This window comes from Uranotaenia lowii, chromosome 1 (genome assembly GCF_029784155.1).
Source record: "Uranotaenia lowii strain MFRU-FL chromosome 1, ASM2978415v1, whole genome shotgun sequence".
Lineage (NCBI taxonomy): Eukaryota > Metazoa > Arthropoda > Insecta > Diptera > Culicidae > Uranotaenia > Uranotaenia lowii.
This window is the reverse complement of record NC_073691.1, coordinates 101,123,041-101,144,445: the sequence shown is the minus strand read 5'-3', so window position 1 is coordinate 101,144,445 and position 21,405 is coordinate 101,123,041. Positions and strand designations below refer to the sequence as shown.

The following is a 21,405-nucleotide window of genomic DNA, read 5'->3' as shown; positions in this document are numbered from 1 at the left end:
TCCTCTTCAAGGTGTTTTCTTCGTAGCTCCAGATCAACACGAGCCCGTTCCAACTCCTGTTTCTCCCTTAACTTGGATAAACTTTCAGCAAACTCGGAAACTGATCGACTGCCCATAGCTTGGCTGTTCCTTGTCGAATTCGCAATGTCATGCGTGCGGCATCCAGGGCACACCCACGCCACATCTTTGACCTATTCATCGACGTTAGCACAAGAATAATGCCACCACACGTCGCAGGAATCACACTGGACCATATCTTCCGCCGAGTCCGGTCGAGGACAATTTACGCAATGGTACTCTTCGTTGTCAGCATTCTGGAGTGTGGACATTTTGATTGATCCGTAGCCATCCGCCAATTGAAATTTTGAAGTTTGTTACGAGACAAAAAAAGGGCGAGCACTGCTTTCGATAGCGTTTATTAACCGCTTCAAACTTCGGGAAAAACAAAGTAATTAGCGCATTTAACAAGGGGAAATTGTGGTAACTTACATTTCAGTTGCGCTTTATAAAAAAGATTGAGCCCTTTAAATGCTTAAAGTGGAATTGATACGTCCTGCAAGGGCAATTAATATTTAATAAAATGTGGTTCATCCTAACCTCAAATGTGCTTACTTCGTATGTGCTTAACTGTGAATTAACTCCTATTTCCACTATAACTCGTAATGAACCGATTGATTGAGAATCAAAGCTTGAGCTACGCGAATCTGAGAGAAGCAAATTATAACAATAAATTTAACAATAATTAATAAATTTCAATAAGATATCCTGCACCTACGTCTTCCAGAGCTAACCGAGGGAAATACAGCGTAATAGTGACGGCTTTTTCGCTAATAGAGAACGTGGTTTCCGAATTGTCAATCGTCGAGTCGTTCGATGACACCAGTGTGGCCATCGTCGCTGTTTGATTCCGCAACATTCTCCCCCGGGTGTATTCTGGTGCTCTCACGGGATACACGTTTTTCCTGAACGTCAAGCAGCGCCAATCTGGATACGGGCCTGATGTGTCTAGAATTACCTACTTGTACGATTGCTCGGCGTTCGTATCCATCGGAGTTTGGTAGCATTTGGATGATGCGACCACGTTCCCATTGGTTCCGCTTCATGGGATCTACTACTAGAACTAGATCTCCTTGTTCCAGTGACCTTGAATGTTCGAACCACTTTTGCTGCCTTCGTATTACGGGGAGGTACTCATGTAGCCAGCGCTTCCAGAACGCATCAAGTTGGCTCTGTATTAATTCCCAGTGTTTCCCAAGTCCTTTGCGTAAGATAGTAAGTTCAGCATGATCCAGTTGCGCCTTTCTCGGTGTATCATTTCTGTGGTTTCCACTGGAGCTTAAAAGCAGGAAATGGTTAGGGGTGAGTGCTTCCGATTCATCTGATTCTAGAGGCAAGTACGTTAGGGGCCTTGAATTGACAATTCGTTCTGCCTCCACGATCAGCGTCTGCAGCCCCTCGTCGTCGTGTCGTGTATACTTATCTTAATTGTTAGCATCGGAATTGGATCAATGCGTGAAGTTTCTACAGCGTCGAATCAGCCTCTGCGCCGGCCTTTCTCTTAAAGGGAAACGACTCAATAGGAATCTGCAAACATAAAATGTACAAGAAATGATGAATAAAATTCAAGGGCCGAAATGCAAAACAAACCTGTAACGATATGAAGGTGATTAAGCAACAACACATTGTCCATGGCCCCTTCTAGTAAGTGACCAGTCTTCCAGTTTATCGGTTCTGCCATCTGTTGGTTGAATGAGATTTTAGAATTAAAAAAAACAGATAAATCAAAACATATTAAAAAAAATATTGTATTCGATTGTAGAATGAATAATCATATTTTGAAACCCGAAATCTTGAATTCACCAAAAGGGTTTTCACTGCGTTTAAATTATCAAGGATATTCCCCAACAAACACTTTTTGCTGAATAAACGCTGAAAAAATATCGTGGTTCAATTTTTAATCAGCAATCTGGCTGAAAGAAGGTATCAAAAATTCACTAATTCACGTGTCTTCAGCCTTTAATCATCTTGATCTGGAGAAGTTATTCAGCAAACGTCATTAAACGTCAATTGACGGATCATCCAAAAAAAAAAATAAAAAAAAAGTCAAATGTCTGTCTGTCAGATGTTTCGCACCCGCTTTTTCCCCTGTGTGTTGTTTTTTTTTCGTTTCAACTGCCCCGACTTTTATATTGGAGGTTTATGGCCATAGATCGAACTACCAAGAGAAGACTACTGGTATATTTAACAGGTTTATTAAGACTAACTTTTACTTGAACTGATCGTTTCTTAAATAGCTAAATTTACAGGTAACTACACGCAGAAAAATTTATTTTAGAAACAATAAGATTTCGAACGAAAATAATAAAATTTTTGGTTGGGAAAAAGCACAAATATATTTTTGGCCACATTGAATAAAAGTATCGATTTGATTTAAACTTATCGTTTGATTTAAAACGAAATACCCCCTTTTTGAAAATGATCCATCATACTTGTCAAAATAATAAAATTTAGCGTAAAGATTACAACACAAATCTGGTTAAAAAATAACAAGATTGTGATGTTTGAAATCAATTTATTTTTTTAATTTGACTTGAAATTAATTTATGTCTGTTTATACTGTATACTTGCATTTCGGATTTCTATATTGTATTTTAAAAAGATTTATAGCATGTTCAAAAGTTTTTATTGGAATTTATCAAAAACTTACAATTATTAAAATTTTCACGATCGCTCGAGCCAGTTGGGCAGGAGAACATCCTAACGGCTGTCATCGGGAAGGCCTGCTCTTCGACTTCCTGGTGGTGATGTTCATCGTGAACCAGATGCGCAGGAAAAGGACGAAGGTCTCTTCGTCCTGGAAAAGCCGAAGCGTTCCCCGACGGCCAACACATACGCCAAGAATGCCAACCGGGAACCTGATTTATAACACTCGATCGAATCCAGCAGCTCGATTGTATCCAGTTGAGCAGCAGTGGATGGAAAGGGTAGACGGCACGTTTTGGGTCGAAGCATCTGGAACAGAAATTTAAAAAAAGTTGAAGAAAAAATGGATGCTCTAAAAAAAGATGTTTTTCCAGCCGTTTTTGAGAAGTTTTCGGGCTAGTTAGGAACTATGAAACCTACCTTTAAAGCTGCTTTCAGCATAAGTTTCTTCGCCTTAACTTTTTTGATGACTTTTCTCGCTGTTGTGTTTCGGATCCTGAAAGTTTTTCATCTTTTTTTTTCTTTTTTTCAAGTTATCGTTTTTTAGTTACACGTTTATCGAAGAAACCTCATATTGGATTTAAAATAAACCAAATTGCATTTTAATGCAATAAACAAATGAGCGTACAAAAATAACAATATTTTTCGTTTATCTATATTCCAAATTTTTGTAAAAGTTATCCAAAAATCTGCTTTTAAAATAAAAAATAAAATAACAAAACGTTTTGTTGGAACCACTCCCCATTCTTTTTCTGCGTGTATGGTAATTTCAGTTGTTTATTATTTTCCCGATTGCTCAGTTTTCCACCGTTATCTCCAACACTCCTCCTCGATGGAAGTACTGAGGCTGCTTCTCGGAATTGCTTCAGTTTTGTTGCTTGTAGGGGCTTCGTTAACATATCTGCGATCATCTCTCCAGTCGGGCAGTAGGTTGTGTTGATGGTTCCATTTTGCTGCATTTCCCGGACGAAATGATGTTTGGTTTCGATATGCTTGGAGCGACGACCAATACCAGGGGCTATCAGTTGTTTGATGCAGGATTGATTGTCCTCCTTCACGTTCAGCGGTAAGTCCACCTTGACAGCAAAATCACCCAGCAAGCGCAATAGCCAGGCAATTTCTTGGCCACATTCAGCCAAAGCGATGTATTCTGCTTCCGTACTGCTCAAAGTCACACAAGATTGTTTCTTCGAGCACCAAAAAATTGTTCCGCCACCCAATTGGACCAAGAATCCAGATGTTGATTTTCGATCCTTGGAATCACCTGCCCAATCAGCGTCGACGTACACAATCAGCGGTTGAGTTGTTGTTCCCAATAACAACTCGTGATCGATGGTGAAGTGCAAATATCGCAGGATCCGTTTTGCTTCAACCCAATCGGCTTGTGTAGGACAGCTCACTTTCCGCCCAAGAATGGATACACAAACGGCTATGTCTGGGCGGGTGTTGACGGCCACGTAGAGTAAACCACCAATCAGACTGGCGTAGTCACGGTTGTTCGGCAGTTTACTACTCTCCTCCTTGGTTTGCAGATGGCCGGGATCCAACGGTATCTTCGACTGCTTGGCGTTGTCCAAATTGAACCTCTTCAGCAACTTGGAAATGTATCGATTCTGGTTCAGCGCAATACCATCCTCGTGTCTACAAATTTCAATGCCCAAGAAATGTCGTAGATCTCCTAGTGACGTGACAACAAACGATTTATTTAATTCACACAAAATTTCAGCATACTCCTCCTCGGACGGACAGGCCACAACGATGTCATCCACATAAATCGCCAGATACGTGCCACCACGGAAATAGAGGCAGCTGTCGTTGGTTGATTGTTGAAAATGCATCTTCTTCAAGGCTGCATCGAAGGTTTGGTTCCAAACTCTGGCCGATTGTTTCAAACCATACAGACTTCGTCGTAAGCGGCAAACCGTTCCATCTCGATTATTTGGCAGACCAGCAGGGATTCTCATGTAGATAGTTTCGCTCAATTCGCCATTCAAATATGCCGTCTTCACATCGGCATGCTTGAGGATCATTTTTCGCTGAAAGGCAATGGTAAGAAGGATTCGTAATGTTACCTGTTTTACCACCGGAGCGAAAACTTCGTCGTAATCCGTGCCAAATTTCTGTGTAAAGCCTTGGGCAACGAGTCGGGCTTTATATCGTACCACATTTCCGGCCTCGTCTTCTTTCCGCTTGAAAATCCACTTCGAGCCGATAACGTTGACACCAGCTGGCTGATCGACTATATCCCAAGTTTGATGCTGCTGCAATGACTGTAGCTCGTCGTTGATTGCTGCCAACCACAACTCCTTTTCTGGACCACATACTGCTTCGTTGTACGTTCTTGGTTCCGGGATTTGCTTGGAAACCAAATTCGTATACTCGCTGTACCTCACTGGCCTCACTCCTTTCGTGGATCTTTCGGACCTCCGGACTTGGATTGGGGATTGCAGCTCCTCACTGCTGATATAATCGAGGCTGCTATCCAAAGGCTCCTCCTCAATCAATGTAGACTCTGGATCCAACTCAATTTCGGTCTGCAAAGATTCTGGATTTTCGGTTTCTTTTTCTTGATTCGGTGCCAGTGGAGAGAAATATTCCACTATCTGCGACGGTTGAGCCAACTTTATTCCGGAACCACTGTTCAGGAAACGAGCATCACGACTGACAACGAATTTATCAGTCACAGGATCGATGAACCGATAGGCTTTGTGTTGATCGGAGTAGCCTACCAATATCATTTTCGTTGCTTTCGGTTCCAGTTTGCTTCTGGTTTGATCTGGAACATGGACGAACGCAGGACTTCCAAACAACTGCAAGTGTTCCAGCCTGGGAACCTTCCCAAACCAGACTTCGTACGGCGTTTTCGAAATGGACCTTGTCGGCAGACGGTTTTGTAAATAATTCGCTGTATTTACCGCCTCCGCCCAGTAGCGATATCCCAGCTTCGAATCCAGCAGCAAACAACGAGCCATTTCCACTAGGCTCCGATTTTTTCTCTCGGCTGTCCCATTCTGTTGCGGCGTGTAGGATGTGGTGTACTGCGGGGTAATGCCTTCTTCTTTGTAGAATCGTTGAAATTCTGATGACTTGTATTCACCTCCCTGGTCAGATCGGATCACCACCGGTTTTCTCCCAAAACGATTTTCAACAGAACGAACGTAGTGCTTAATAACATTTATTGCTTCAGATTTTCTTTGTAGGAAATACACTGCACTATATCTTGAGAAGTCGTCAATCATGGTCATGAAGTATCTCGAACCACCAGAAGAAACCGTGTTCATGGGACCACAGATGTCAGAATGGACCAGATCCAGTACACGATTTGATGATGTTCCAGATTCCTTGGGGAAAGGGAGCCGTGCCATTTTCCCCTCCAAACAGCATTCACAGGGTTGATTGGTTGCACAGGGACAGTCAGTAATTTCGATACCATCCGCCAGACTTTCCCTGACCAATCGTCGAATTGCTTCCGGATCACGATGGCCAAGTTTTCTGTGCCACTCGAACATGCACCCTTCAGTATGTGCATTGGCTGCTACTTCCACTCGGGTTTCTTCGAAGTAATATAACCCTTGCGACTTGAACGCAGTTGCCACCAGTTCATTGTTACGCCAAATCAAACACTCACTTCCGGAAAACTCCACTTCGGCACCTTTTTCAGTCAGCTTGCTTACGGACACCAGATTCGATTCTAGACCCGGTACGTACAGGACACCGGATAGGGTAATAATGTTCTTGCCTCCCTCAGCATCGCACAGCACCAATTTACCGGTTCCCTTGGCCTTCACTTCGGACATGTTTCCATCAGCTACTCTCACACTCATGCCAGATTCCGGAACCAATTCGTCGAAAAAATCCAAATTTCCGCACATGTGACTTGTTGCACCCGAATCAACGATCCAGGATTTGGTAGCACATTTCGTCGAATAAGTCACAAACGCAAACTCTTTCTCACGCGCAAAATTTTCTTCAGTTGCGACACGTGCACGTGGTTTGAATTCACGTTTGAACGGTTTCCTTGGCAACTTTTTCGCTTCTTCTTCCTTTTTCACTGCTGGACAATCACGCCTCCTATGTCCTGGTTGGCGACACTGGTAGCATAGCAACGGCTTCGATGTTTGGACACGTAACAAGGACTCACTTCGGTTGCCATGGTTTCCTTCACTCCGTTTGATTGCTTCGTCCAACAATCGAATTTTGACCATTTCGATTGTCAATTCGTTTTCCGGCTTGTTTTCCAAAGCCAGACCCAGATTGTCGTACGACTCCGGCATACTCCGCAGGACCATCAGCATCGAAATTTTGGCAGGGATTTCATACCCGGCCTTGGCGATTCTCTCGAACAAATCTTCCATTTGGTTGAGATGGGCTTCCAGATCTCCACCTTCCTGGTACTGCATGTTGATAACCTTCCGCAACATGGCCAGAACCGACGTAACACTCGAGGTTCGGAACTGTCTCTCCAGGGCGTCCCAGGTTTCGCTCGATGTGTTGCACCTCTGGATAATCCTTCGCTGGCTCGGCCCGACCAACAAAGCAATTGTAGCACGTGCTTTTTGGTCGCCTTGATTCCACGCCTCGGTAACCGGATCCGGGGCTCGACTCCTAACAAACTTCCACAGGTCTTCTCGCACAAGGAGCATCTCCACGTTGAAACTCCAGCTTTCATAATTGGTACTGTTGAGTTTCTCGATTGAGTACTTGCTTCCATCCATTTCTGGCAAATCCAATTGCGACGAGTTTTTCACCAACACTTCAGAAACGGTTCTTTGTACTTTCTTCACTCCTGGGCCCATAACCTATTGGAGGTTTATGGCCATAGATCGAACTACCAAGAGAAGACTACTGGTATATTTAACAGGTTTATTAAGACTAACTTTTACTTGAACTGATCGTTTCTTAAATAGCTAAATTTACAGGTAACTATGGTAATTTCAGTTGTTTATTATTTTCCCGATTGCTCAGTTTTCCACCGTTATCTCCAACATTTTAAACCTCCGGCTTGTTGGTCGCATGCCGCAGTACGCAGAACCAATCATGAAATCTGCGGCGCAATGAAAATTTGTCGTTCTTAAGCGACCAACATGCCTCTGAACCGAATATTTTTTTAAAATAAGTGTGAGAGAAATGATCTTTTTTTTCAGTTTTGGGCACCAAAAATAAAATTTTGCGAAAATTTATTCTTTATTTCAAAATTAAGCTAAATGAGAAATCATAAAAAAATCTCATTGCATAAAGAAAAGAAAAATTCCCCTCTCATTCCAATCAAGCCGCCATCATGCAGGGCAATTTACCACAGTTCACTGTCTGTCAAATTCCAATGGTAGCGAATGGTTGAACAAAGGCTGAAATAGTGTTATGGAAGCAACCCTTCAACTCCTCCTATTGGCTGCACTGTGACTTCTTTAAACGCTGAAACATGGTTATAGTTTGTCTTTATTCAACCATTAAGCTGAAGCAGCAATTACGCTTAAGCTCAGCTTTTGTTCAGCGAATTGCCGTTCTTAAGCAGCCAAAATGTTTATTGGGTCTGGTGAAGATATAAAAAAAACTTTTAAAAATACGACTAAGTTCAACCTTATACATACCGCGTTACCTTTCTTCAGCAGGAACTCGGTGAAATAGCAACTATCCTGCTAATGGCTAGTTGAAGCTATTTTTTCGGTTTATACTCTAGCTTCTAATTAACTGCCCGAATAGCAAAGATCATAGCAATAATATGACCATACTTTGATTTTCAATTTAACAATGAATTTCAACGTAAGATCTCAGTATTTATGAACCACTTTAAATCATGATGTCACCACATTTTTTTAAGTGACCTTGAAATATATAGTTGATCCATAATAGCTTCGTTCAACGGTTGGCAAAAATCGGTTTCAACTGGTTTCCGTCAACTGGTAGATGTTCAACGAAACAATGTTTTGGTCGAAACTAGTCAGGTCGATGTTCAATGGAGCAAGTTGAAACTAGTGGAAACTAATCCAGCTCGGCAGCAGGATTGGTTTCGACCTGGTAGAAATCGGTCGAAGTTAATTGGGAGACAGGTGATCAACTGTCAATCCATTTCTACTTGTTTCGACTCATTTCGACTAGGTTCCATTGAACAGACTTAATATTTCATAGTTGCCAAATAAACGAAAATCATCATATAACAATAGTTGTCTTATGATGTTCAATGTAACAGTGTTTTCAATGGTAAAACAATAATCGCAGACTCCAGATACCCAGACTGATCAGTGGCGGTTGAGCCCATACAACTGCGAATCGCCCAGTACCTTACGCCATCTATCGGGGCATCGTGAAACCATTGTGTTTCATCAAGAAAAAAAAATGCACTTGATAATTAACAAGCCAAATGAAAACTGGTTTGATTTAATCACCTATTAGTATTTGAAATTCCATCTTGAATATTTTCAATTTGGTTTTTGCCTTCAATGTTGAATTGTTTGCTCTAATTTACTGTATCATGATAAGAAATGAATGTTGTACACACAATGACCGTTGATCGATTTAGATGAAAAAATACAAAACTTACGTTATATCGTTCCTTAGTTGAGTGCCAATTATTTTGGTATTCAGTTTTGATTTCTAAATTTGTCCGGCTGAGTGACAGTTGGAAATTTTTAATGTCCGCATTAAATAATTTATTGAGTTCTGACAAAAAAACAAACACGCTATATTAAATCCTTGAAAAACTTTTATTTCAATTTATCTTAACTGTTTTTGGCTCATACCTTGATTGGTTTGAGGAGTGAAATAAGTTATTAACATTATCGTTGGATTGATTAGAACTTGTTTTGACAATTTGCAGAAAAAATGAAGCAGAATAATAGAGCTATAACGACGAATGTATTGGCCAGCTCTTTAATCCTATTTGCTGCTGGTAGTGTTGGTGATGTAATGCTGGTTGTTTCACTGTAACTTAAATTTTTATTTAGAAATATAACCTCAGAAATCTTTTAAGCATAATTCTGGACTAGAGGAAAATTAACCTAAAAAGCCTAATTTTTTAGACTATTTTTTCCAACCAACTTCAACTTTTTCTCTAAAAGAAATTTTTGAAAAACAAGGGCAAATATCCACTGAATTTGAGACATTGAAAAATGTGTGTTTCAAATCCATTTCTCTTTGTTTCCAAAAATTTTTCACCTTTTACATTTAACCGAATTCTTTGATTCAAAGTTTTGTTTAAATCATAGTCCAAAAGTAGTTAGTATTCAAAATGAATCCATTCTTCAAAAATTATAATTTTGAATGAGGTTCATTTCAACGTAAATAAGCAATAATTTCGCTGTATTATTTATCGAATTCAATACTTTTCCACACAGCCAAAACGAATTTTGAATGGTAAAAGAACATGACTATCTTGATGCAAACAAAGATCATTTTTATTTTCTTGTCGTTGCATGAAATGTCAAATAGCGTTTGCCCGTGTGAGTGAATTCGTTTTATGTTTTGATTTCGATGTGACGAATTCACGTTCGTTTTTTTATACCCATTGATAAAAACAATTACACGTGCGATATTCAATAAATGGTTTGAAATTTGACCAAAAAAAATAATGAAAACGTATAAAGCACTTTGTCAGTGTTGTCGAGGTTTTCAGGTTCAGGTTTTCAAGGCTGGCCAAAGTACATTCGCATTAAGCACCACAAGGCCGTGCAGCAGAAGCGTCTGAGGATCCCGCCACCGATCCATCAGTTCTCGTAGGTTCTGGACAAACACACGGCCCAGCTGCTGTTCGGTCTGTTGGAAAAGTGTTCGGAGTCTTGACGGGAAAACTACTCCGGGTGTACGACGAGTACTTGGCACGATATAGCGAAAGCCAACAGTTGTCCCAGGCCTCTCAAACATGGAATTTGGACGAAGGTTTGTGTTATAGTTACCCAGTGCCTAGATTCATGTAATATTCAATCAAATGATCTCATTTTAGGATGGCTAACGAACTGGATTTAGAGAAGTCGGAATCTTTTGCCCTAATCAACATTGCCTTCGACTACAGTGGTCATTTCATACTGTACCCCACCATACTCGGAAAAAAAATGGTTAATATTGAAACCAATATGTGCGCAAAGAATATCGGGAAGAATGATAACCTTCGTCCGATACATTTGACACTGTTCCAGGTAAACTACTTGAAACGGTTTAATTTGAAAATTTCTTAATTGATTTTTTTTTCATTGTTTTAGGGTCGCGTCAAAAACTCCAAGACAGCATTAACGCTGGAGCATGAAGGCCGTGCCGTGAGCCGTGAGACAAGGCCGTGCTGCAGAAGCATCTGAAGATCCCACCACAGATCTTGCAGGCTTTGGAAAACACACGGCCCAGCTGCTGTTCGGTCTATTGGAGAAGTACCTGCCGGCTAACGCTGAGGCCAAGGCCGCTGGCAAGAAGGAACCTTCGGCAAAGAAAACCAACCGCCTGCGTCAGGGCGCCAACACCGTCGTCGAACTAGTCGAGCAGAAAAAGGGTCAGCTGGTTGTGATCGCTCACGATGTTGACCGCATTGAGCTGGTCATTTTTTTAAGTCTAAGATAGTGTTTATATGACATTACAATTAGAACTCTTTTCAAAAACTGAGCTTTTTTTTGCCGAAAAGTACCTACCCGAAAAGACTTGCACCGTGAAAAAACCATGTAATCACAATACCATGAATTTGATGGTTTACATCATGACTTTTTACGATCCACGATACCGTGAATACACATTGAAGTCTATAAACTTTCGGTTGCTTTTTGATGGTCAGCAATATTGTAATAGGATATTTCACCGTGTAAACGCTTTTTATTGTCTTTTGCTGCTTCTAGATATGATTTTTTGGGATGGTCCGAACGGGTTTCTTTTCCTTGATTTCAGATGATGTCAAGCTAGTACTCATCCTGATATCGTTGAAAAATCATCGTTTTAGGGGCCGTTCAGTTACCACGTGGACAGAAAAATGAGATTTTTGACCCTCTCCGCCCCCTCAGCGTGGACATTTGGCAATCCCCTAACCCCTCCCCGGATGTCCACGTGGACAGATTTGAAATCGTTTTTTTTAATACCTATGTTTTGTCAGTTAGAAAACACCACTTTAAGCCTTTTTGTTATTGAAATGGTTGATTTTGAAAAAAACGAATAAAAATTTCCTGACATAAAATAATTTTAAAATTAAATTTCTAAATCATCATATTTATCACTTGCTTTCAAGTTGCTTCTAGGTAATTGTTTAAACTTTAACTGGAAAGCTTTGACATTTTAAGATTTTGATTTAAACATCTTATTATTTATTCACCTTTAGAAAATATTTTAAAAGTAAGTTTGTCCACGTGGACATGACCCAAACCCCTGCCCCCCCGCCCCCCTCCGTGGACAAGCGTAGACATTTTCATACACCCCCTCCCCAATGTTCTCCACGTGGTATGTGAACGGCCCTTTTGTCGTAAATTGTGGCAAAAAACTCCAACTCATAAAAGTTTACTAATGAACTCAAACATTAAACAAAGCGTCGTGCAATATTGCAAGTGTTAATTGAATTTATTTTGATTGATCAAGATTGAGATATGAGTTTCTTCACATATCGTTTAAAGTGAGTTTCTTTATGTCAAACACCAATGTAACATAAATTACGAAAGTAATTCTAACGTTTTGTTGAGATCGTAAACGATTCTGTCGAAGTCGATGTATTTTTTATAAGCTTTATGGTTGAGTTCTAACCAAATTAGGTTAATGCGCTCTAATTCAAAAATGTTTTTTGAGTGGTTTTTTAACCATATCGTGTAATTTTTTCTATCAAAAGTAGGTAATCAATAACGACCGTGTTCATCTCTAGATGTTAAAAAAAACAAAAAGCACAATGCAAATGTGTGTGTTATATATCAATAGCGTTTTAAAGTTTACAGAATAATAGTTATGTTTGTGTAAAAAAATTGCTTTAGTGTATGTGACCGTTAGTTTCACGATAACCCGTAGATAGCGCTGCGGAACAAGCGCCAAAATCAGCCTTCAGTGGTCAGTCTGGGTATCTGGAGTCTGCGCAATAATCCAAACTATAACGAACATTGGTAAAAATTTCCTCTTTTTACATTTTTATTATTTTTCGTGTAAACACAAATTTCGATCCATCGCGCGCCATTTTGCCGGATGATTTTTTCGCGATTTTTTCCCAGATAGAATCGGGCCTTCGGACAAGTTCTGTTATTAAAAAGTATTTTAGAAGCCGGGGCAAAGCTGGGATTCGATCGGAAGGCACAAACCTCGGTGGTCTTGGTGAGTACTTTTGGCTAACATAAATAGTAAACATAGAAATAAATTGAATACTATGTCTTTCCAGAAACAGATGGAGTTTGGCCACCCGAACCTGAGACGTGGATCTCATTATTGGGTGAATAGGAAAGACCGCTGGAGCACAACGCATAATAAAGTTCTCGCTCAACTTCGAGGCCTAGGGCTACAACATGCGAAATCCCAAGTTATGGTTGCTCTGGACAGGAGGGAGGCATCGAGCAGCCGGCAGGAAAAGCTTCAGGTAGAAATAAGAATATAAATAGTGGAAACAGTGGAAGTAAGTGTATTTAAAATTTTCCAAAAGCAATAAACATATTTGGAACATATATCTATAAATTGTCTCTTTTTATTAAAAAATGTATCCTTCGAAGAAGAAAATTAATGAAAACAAATTCCAACCATGAAATTCCACGGTTACGAGGGTTTATACATAATATGAATAAACATTGAAGTGCATCATAGTTGAAACGATGAAAAAACATTCGAAGACTATGAATTCCACGGTTCCCATTAGAAAAAATGGAAGCTGAAATAACCATCAACTAAATAGTTTTGTGTTTTCAAATGCATGGTTTTTCATGGTTAAGTTGCTTAACAACCCCCCTTTTTCATGGTCAATTCTTCCAAAACCTGTAAGTTTAAAACCTACCACCCCACCGGCGTTACAGGGACTCCCTTTATTAGGCCTCAGGGCGGCTCGCTTACCAAAAGAAATCGCAGGGAGTTCGAACTCTAAGATCAGGAAAACCCCAATTATGCACTTCTCTACCTTTATTTGACAATTGCCATGCGCAAACTAGTAATGACTAGATAGTACGGTACCTTTAAGGGCCAAGCCCTGGTTGTCGCTGTTGAAACTGGCGGATCTACGGCGATGATGACGCTACTGCTGACCAACTACTCTGTCAGTCCAATTCCGGCCGGCAACCGGGATTTTCCTTCCGCGAATCTCTACACACTTAGATTGCATATTTTCTCCTCGGGATAATGACTCTCTGAAACACAGGGTAATGGCTGAATTCATTCGAAGTTCGTATGGGAACCCTCCCGAATCTTGGGACAGTTGATTTCTCCTGAAATCCAGGACATAATATTCACGAATGCACAGGCACTCTAACTCCTGTATCATGGGAAAACTTCAGCTGTCAAAAGTTTTCTGTCGCGTTTTCTATAGTTCATCCTTTTCTGTCTTACGTATAACGTTTCGCATAATTTTCCCTTTTGAAATAAACTAATAGTCGTTCGATTAAAGCGGGAGTGGCTGAAAGTCTAGCGGGCGGTAGAGATCAACAGGTCGAGGAATTGGCCGTTGGAGAATTATATACCGATGCTGCTGCTGCTGACTGCCGGAGAAGTTGATTGCCGATGAAACCGCTGCTGACTGCTGGAAATATGCTTCACAAAATAAGGCCGCGGATCTAACGGATAGGTAAAATCCGGTGGAATCAGCAGCAAGTTATGGTGCTGGGGCAGGTTAGTATTTTCATCCAATTTATAATCGACTGAGAACTGATATTTGGCTGTTCTTTGTTTGCAGGTAAATCCAACATAAATTACATAACCATCAGGAAAGGCAGCTGCTAATGTGCTAATTATGACAAAGGAATGTTAAGTATAATTGATTGTGAATAAATGTTAATAATAATAAACAAAAGATTTTGTTATTTTGGTGTAAACATATCTGAAATTCTTGTAAATACCGGATGGAAACCATTCCGAACCTACAGGAATACTTCGAAACTCCCTGCAAATTACAGGAGAAAACTGTTTCGAACCTACAGGTGCATGTGACAGTTGTTTTCCTGAGCTGTTTCTCTGTCCTGAAATCGTCCTGTAATTTCAGCTGTTAAAAATACAGGACGAAATCCTCCCGACCACAGGAGAAAAGATTAAGTGTGTACGGTGAGGACGAATGAGCGGGTTGGAGAGCTGGTTGGTCGTTCCGAAGGGTTCGTATTGCGGAATCGACAACCACCTTCGACGTGTGACCGTCCGGCAGATAACTTCTATCCGTGACGACCGGGACTAAATACAAGGCCGATTCAGGACCAGGGTTCAGGGACCAGGTTGACTGTCGTCCCGCCAAATGGTTGCTTTTGGCCAAAGACTTAGGGGTCCTGTTGATGAATCAGGCGTTAGTGTTCCGGAAAGGAACAAAATGGCGGTTCGGCGTCTCCTGGCTTACCTGGTGTCTGGCTTTTATCACTTAGATATGGGTTTTGTGTGCTGGATGTGTCGTGCACTTTGTACTTCACAGTTTCGTAGTACTAATCGAAGTGAGCCAGCACCAGGAAGCCGCCTTTGTCCGGCCTTGAACCGCGAGTATAGGTCGTTGCTCTCCCATTGTGGCGGACACGATCGTTCGCCTTCGTGAACTCGTCGGGCGTCGCTACCGATCGGGATGGTTACCAAGCAGCGCGGGTTACCATAGATGGCCCTCTCGTTGTCAGGTGCTGAAGCTTCGTGGCTGCATACTGGTGGCTTGTGGCGCTGTCGTCGGCTTTGAAAACTACATTATTCGGGGAAAACCATCACCCATCATTTTCCCTCACTGCGATATTTAAAAACTACAATTACCCGCGACAAATCACTACAACCTCGATGGAAGTGTTATCTGACGCTTACACTCTCCCCCGGACCGGGAAAAAATATTTCTTATGTAATACCGAAGTATTACTAGAAATATTTTTCGCCTACCTGCGCATTCGCAGCGAACCAAACCAATAACACACGCCATCTGAACCTTGCCTTCACAATTCAAGATTCACTCGGCCAATTTAACAGGTATTTACGGTAACTTTGAGACATTCACCTACAATACAAAAGTTTAGACACCCAAATTCGTCTGAACAACGCATAAATAAGGCTTGGTATTGTCATTGAGTATCGGGGTCATAAGGCATCAGCATCGTAATCGACTCCGCTCTGTTTAAAGAAATTCTTTACTGGCCATCAACGTTCCTTGAACTCCGGCCTCCAGCGATTAAGTTCCACAAGGGAAGCCTCCGACAGATACCGCCTATTCATTTAGAAAGCTTAAAAAGTTTTGATTTACTGTACAAACAAACATGTGAACTAAATTAAAATACCAAGTGCAAACAAAAATTTAATTAATAATAAAAAGAAATTATTCTAAATCACAGTATATTTTGGAGCGTATTTATTATTTTTCATTATCAATATTACACAAGTTTAATTTTCCGTGTTTTATTCTATTGTCGGAGTTCCAATCTTCTTGCGTGGGATTATAGCCCACAGATTGGGTTTCCAGTTTGAGCGTGTAGGAAAAAAGCGGTAAACGTCAGATGAAAAATAACGGATTTTATTGTATTTCTGGATCTCGTCGCAACGTGTTTTGCAAACGTTTACTAAGTTCCAAGTGCTTTAGCTTTTCGCGAATTTGTAGTGGATAATATTAGGTTTCTGATATCTCCAAGTAAGTTTAAGCCTTTTATATAATCGCCTTCAATACTAATTGAAAGGTTTTCCAAAATCTAGCGATTTGTCGCTCGAGGTTGACGAAGAGCGTTCTCGTTGAACATTCCGGTTTCTAGGGCCAATTACACTGTGATTCAGCTCAAGTTGCCCCGTTTCCATGTAAGTTTTTTTTTATATAGAATTGGAATATTTGTTAATCTAAACATCTTATCAGACGCTAGGCAATCTGTATCCGGAACGCCGGAACGTAGCACTCGAGTACAGACGAGTTAAGAAAGGGAACTATTTGTAAGTAACCGAATTTGTTTTTGTTATACCTCAATTTTAAATAAAAATGCCTTTGCAGTTGAGTCCTGTCGAGGACAGTTTCCCGTCATTACGGCATTAAGTCTATCCGAGACAGACTACAGAAAAACCCAAACAAGCTCAAAAATAACCTGCGGAATGAGTGCTACGGATTCCAATCAACATAACCTGCAAATTTCATCCCAGCATAATTGCATAGGATGCACGCAGCCGGATGAAATCCAGGATATGGTGGCATGTGACGAGTGCTCCCAGTGGTGGCATTATAATTGCGCCGGAGTAAATGCCTCTATTGCCGACAAATCGTTCCGTTGTGCCCAATGTACCGGAAAATCCAGGAAAACGAATACTTCTTCGTTCCATACAATGCGATCCACTTCCTCAAAACATTCAACATCTTCGCTGGCCCGGCTCCGGTTGCAACAGCTGGAGGAGCAAAAACAGTTGGAAGATAGATTGAGGAAAGAAAAGGCAGAGCAATCAGAAAAGGATCGATTGCTCCTGGCAGAGCAAGCAGAGAAGGATCGATTACTCCTAGCAGAACAAGCCGAAAAAGATCGTTTCTATCTGGCGGAAAAGCACCAACTACAATTGGAATTGCTGGGCGAAGAATCTCAAGCAGGAAGCGAACGTAGTTTCGAGTCACGGGAGCAGCTGACCGAAAAGTGGATCCAAAGTCAGGACATCGGTAATGGAAACCTGTTGGCTTCATCCACTCCTGTAGCGGCACCTGTACATACTGGTGCGGTGCCGAAAATCGTACAGCTGCCAGCGATAGAGGAGGAATATTGTTTACCGGAAGATTCACGAATAGTCCAAGGAAGGCGACCACAGACAGCAACTAAGCCAGCCGTGGCAGTCTGCCAAATGCGGACAAATTGGAAACTCTCGTTAGCTTCGGACGTGAAGTGAGGAATTTGGTGACGTTCATTGAAGCTGCTCGTTTGCAGTCCCACCTAAACAATCCGGAGCTCCTTTCCGAACTGGTGTTTAAACTGCCTCCAAATTTACGCCTCGAGTGGGGAAAGCTCCTAGAAAACATTCCGGAGCCGTCGCTAAGAGATTTCTGCAATTATGTGTCATCGCTCAGAAGAGCTGCCTGCAAAGTCATTCCACCAGGCGACCTTGCAATGGATGGTCAAATTCGAAGAGGAACCCGCAAAGAAAAAGAAACAGGCTTTCTCAATACTCATCAGGAGGTTTTCTCGAAAACGGAGAACACTTTGCCGAAGCAGAAAGGAGATCCCAGACCCTGTTTAGCGTGCGATAGGAAGGGCCACAGGGTCCGCGACTGCGAGAGATTCAAGAAATCTTCGTTGGACGATCGTCTGAAAGTAGTGCAGGAGAAACAACTGTGTCGACGATGCTTGGCACCACACGGCAAGTGGCCGTGTCGAACGAGACAACCCTGTGGTGTGGGCGGTTGTCAGGAAATGCACCATATGTTGCTCCATTGTAAGCCATCGCCATCCACCTCGTATGGTGCATCCGGAATTGTAACAACACATCGACACAAACAAAATTCCACGCTTTTCAAAATCATACCGGTTATGCTACATGGGAACGGCAAGTCTTTATTGGTCCACGCATTTCTCGATGATGGGTCCGACTTGACTCTCATCGAAAGCAAAGTCGCCGATGAACTGGGCCTAGACGGAGTAGAAAGACCTCTATGCATAGAGTGGACAGGTAGCGTATCACGGAATGAAGATTCTTCTCGTGTCGTGCAGCTGACGATATCCAAGCCGAAAAGTGAAGAAAGACATGCCCTGACGAATGTGCGCACCGTTCCAGATTTGGGATTACCGAAGCAGTCGTTGAACTACGACCAATTGGCAAAAGATTTCCCCCATCTTCGTGGTTTACCGATTTGCAGCTATACCGATGTTACTCCCAAAATATTGATTGGAGTCGACCATGCAAGACTGAAGTTAACGCTGAAAAGAAGAGAGAGAAGTGCTGGTGAACCCGTGGCAACCAAGACGAGATTAGGCTGGGTTATTTTCGGTGGACAGAGTGCTACGAATAATCTCGCCCGAACCATGGTCCACACCTGCAAGTGCAGCAAAGACGACGAATTACACGTTCTTGCCAGAGGAAACCTAGCAGCCGCACCTAGTATGGGCATTGCCGAACATGCTCCGCCAGAAACCAGCGAAGATCAACGTGCCCGAAGAGTCTTGCAAGAAACTACAAAGCGCATTCCGTCCGGGAAATACGAAACTGAAAAATGTTCCGCTCAATATACGAAGAGTCTGAACGCTTCCGAACATCGTGTCCGTTATCCAGAAGCAGCAGCCGCCATCGTAGAAGGCACGTATGTCGACGACTTTCTCGATAGCAGAGATTCAGCGAGAGAAGCTGTCGAAATTGCGCAAGGAGTGGTCACAATAAACGGTGCAGCTGGCTTCCAAATCCCGACGTGGCAATCGAATTCCATCGAGGTTCTTCGAGAGATCAGCAACGAAAGCGAAAACTCCACGAAACGTTTTTCTGTGGATGGAGTGACTGCAACGGAGCGAGTTCTTGGGATGGTTTGGCGGCCAAGCCCAGACGTCTTCGTATTTGAAAATGTATTTCGTGATGATCTTCAGACACTGCTAACCGGACACATCATTCCCACCAAACGTCAAGTTCTTCAGGTGGTAATGAGCCTTTTCGACCCCCTGGGAATAATCGCAGCCTTCACCATCCACGGAAAAATCCTCATGCAGGATATATGGAGGTCAGGTGTGAATTGGGACGAGTCTATCCGGTTGACGGATTTCGAAAACTGGAAGCGCTGGATAGGAGTGCTTCCCGATTTAGCGAAGGTGACGATTCCAAGATGTTATTTCCCGAACTACGATCCTATTAGCTATGATTCTCTGCAACTGCACATCTTCACAGATGCAAGCGAGACAGCTTACGCTAGCGTAGCATTTTTTAGAATAGTCGATCGAGGATCACCGAGATGCTGTCTAGTAACTTCGAAGGCGAAAGTTACCTCACTTCGACCACAGTCGGTTCCTCGGAACGAGTTGAATGGTGCAGTCATTGGAGCGCGACTAATGGAGTCCATTGTCGACAGTCACCAGTTGAAGATATGCAAGCGATATTTTTGGACAGATTCATCCGTAGTGATTTCGTGGCTTCATGCCGACCCACGAAAGTACCGGCAGTATGTAGGATTCAGAGTCGGTGAAATCTTATCGAAAACTCAAGTCAACGAGTGGCGCTGGATAGCGTCAAAACTGAACGTTGCGGATGCTGCGACAAAGTGGGAATCCGAATGGCCGTCACCATATTTGTTTCATTTTTACCATCGCTGTCGAACCAAAAATAGAACTGAGAGTACCATAACATTAGTGCCGCTGGACTCTCCGGATGATCCTGTACTTACTCCTAATTGTTTCCTGCTTATGACATCGAGTGGTTCCTGTGCACCGAAGGTGGAAATTGGTTCGACGAGTAACCTGAAAGCTAATTGGAGAACGATGGAAGAAATTTTAAATCAATTTTGGAAACGCTGGATCGAGGGCTATCTACCAACAATAGCAAGGCGGACCAAATGGTACCATGATGTTCGACCGTTGCAGGAAGGAGACCTTGTTGTAATCGTGGACGAGACCGTGAGGAACGGATGGTTACGAGGGCGTGTAAGCCGTTCTTATCCAGGATCTGATGGGCAAGTTAGGAGAGTAGACGTAGAAACTAGCTCAGGTATATTACAGCGAGGAGTTGCCAAGGTAGCACTGTTAGATCTAGATGTGACAGGTAAAACCTACTAGCGTAAGGTGTTACGGGCGGGGGTGTTGCGTGGGATTATAGCCCACAGATTGGGTTTCCAGTTTGAGCGTGTAGGAAAAAAGCGGTAAACGTCAGATGAAAAATAACGGATTTTATTGTATTTCTGGATCTCGTCGCAACGTGTTTTGCAAACGTTTACTAAGTTCCAAGTGCTTTAGCTTTTCGCGAATTTGTAGTGGATAATATTAGGTTTCTGATATCTCCAAGTAAGTTTAAGCCTTTTATATAATCGCCTTCAATACTAATTGAAAGGTTTTCCAAAATCTAGCGATTTGTCGCTCGAGGTTGACGAAGAGCGTTCTCGTTGAACATTCCGGTTTCTAGGGCCAATTACACTGTGATTCAGCTCAAGTTGCCCCGTTTCCATGTAAGTTTTTTTTATATAGAATTGGAATATTTGTTAATCTAAACATCTTATCAGACGCTAGGCAATCTGTATCCGGAACGCCGGAACGTAGCACTCGAGTACAGACGAGTTAAGAAAGGGAACTATTTGTAAGTAACCGAATTTGTTTTTGTTATACCTCAATTTTAAATAAAAATGCCTTTGCAGTTGAGTCCTGTCGAGGACAGTTTCCCGTCATTACGGCATTAAGTCTATCCGAGACAGACTACAGAAAAACCCAAACAAATCTAGTACAACATTAATCATTAAAATTTCATTTGTGTATTGTCAATTGCATGAATTTTTAGACTATTGAGAGAATCTGATTTGACAGATAACAATTCCGCACTCACTAACACCATCACATTCTTTATATAAACTATCATGTGCTAAAAGTTGAAAAGGGACTATATGAAAAAAGGACCAACATCAGAGTTCAGTTACCTCAAATTATTTCTACCAAAAAATCAACTTTCATATGCACCGTTGCCGTCTTTAACAAACTGCGCTGATTG

General features: G+C 41.9%; 2 protein-coding genes across 2 annotated transcripts; both read left to right on the top strand.

Moving 5' to 3' along the window:
- The first annotated feature begins 9,980 nt into the window (after positions 1–9,980).
- On the top strand, positions 9,981–11,214 carry LOC129737666 (peptidylprolyl isomerase domain and WD repeat-containing protein 1-like). Its single transcript, XM_055728827.1, has 3 exons — positions 9,981–10,575; positions 10,640–10,832; positions 10,896–11,214. Exons 1-3 carry the CDS (start codon positions 10,559–10,561, stop codon positions 10,986–10,988), a joined length of 303 nt encoding a protein of 100 aa, XP_055584802.1. The 5' UTR covers positions 9,981–10,558; the 3' UTR covers positions 10,989–11,214.
- A 6,632-nt stretch (positions 11,215–17,846) lies between these two features.
- On the top strand, positions 17,847–21,096 carry LOC129737701 (uncharacterized). Its single transcript, XM_055728861.1, has 3 exons — positions 17,847–20,711; positions 20,774–20,872; positions 20,927–21,096. Exon 1 carries the CDS (start codon positions 17,847–17,849, stop codon positions 20,484–20,486), a length of 2,640 nt encoding a protein of 879 aa, XP_055584836.1. The 3' UTR covers positions 20,487–20,711; positions 20,774–20,872; positions 20,927–21,096.
- The last annotated feature ends 309 nt before the right edge of the window (positions 21,097–21,405 follow it).

What these genes read in the sequence shown, in the direction of transcription:
- LOC129737666 (XM_055728827.1), top strand. An exon ending in TACATTTGACACTGTTCCAG is followed by an intron (nt 10,833 to 10,895) that starts GTAAACTACTTG and finishes TCATTGTTTTAG; the next exon opens with GGTCGCGTCAAAAACTCCAA.
- LOC129737701 (XM_055728861.1), top strand. Translation starts at nt 17,847, where the DNA reads ATGGATGGTCAAATTCGAAGAGGAACCCGCAAAGAAAAAGAAACAGGC.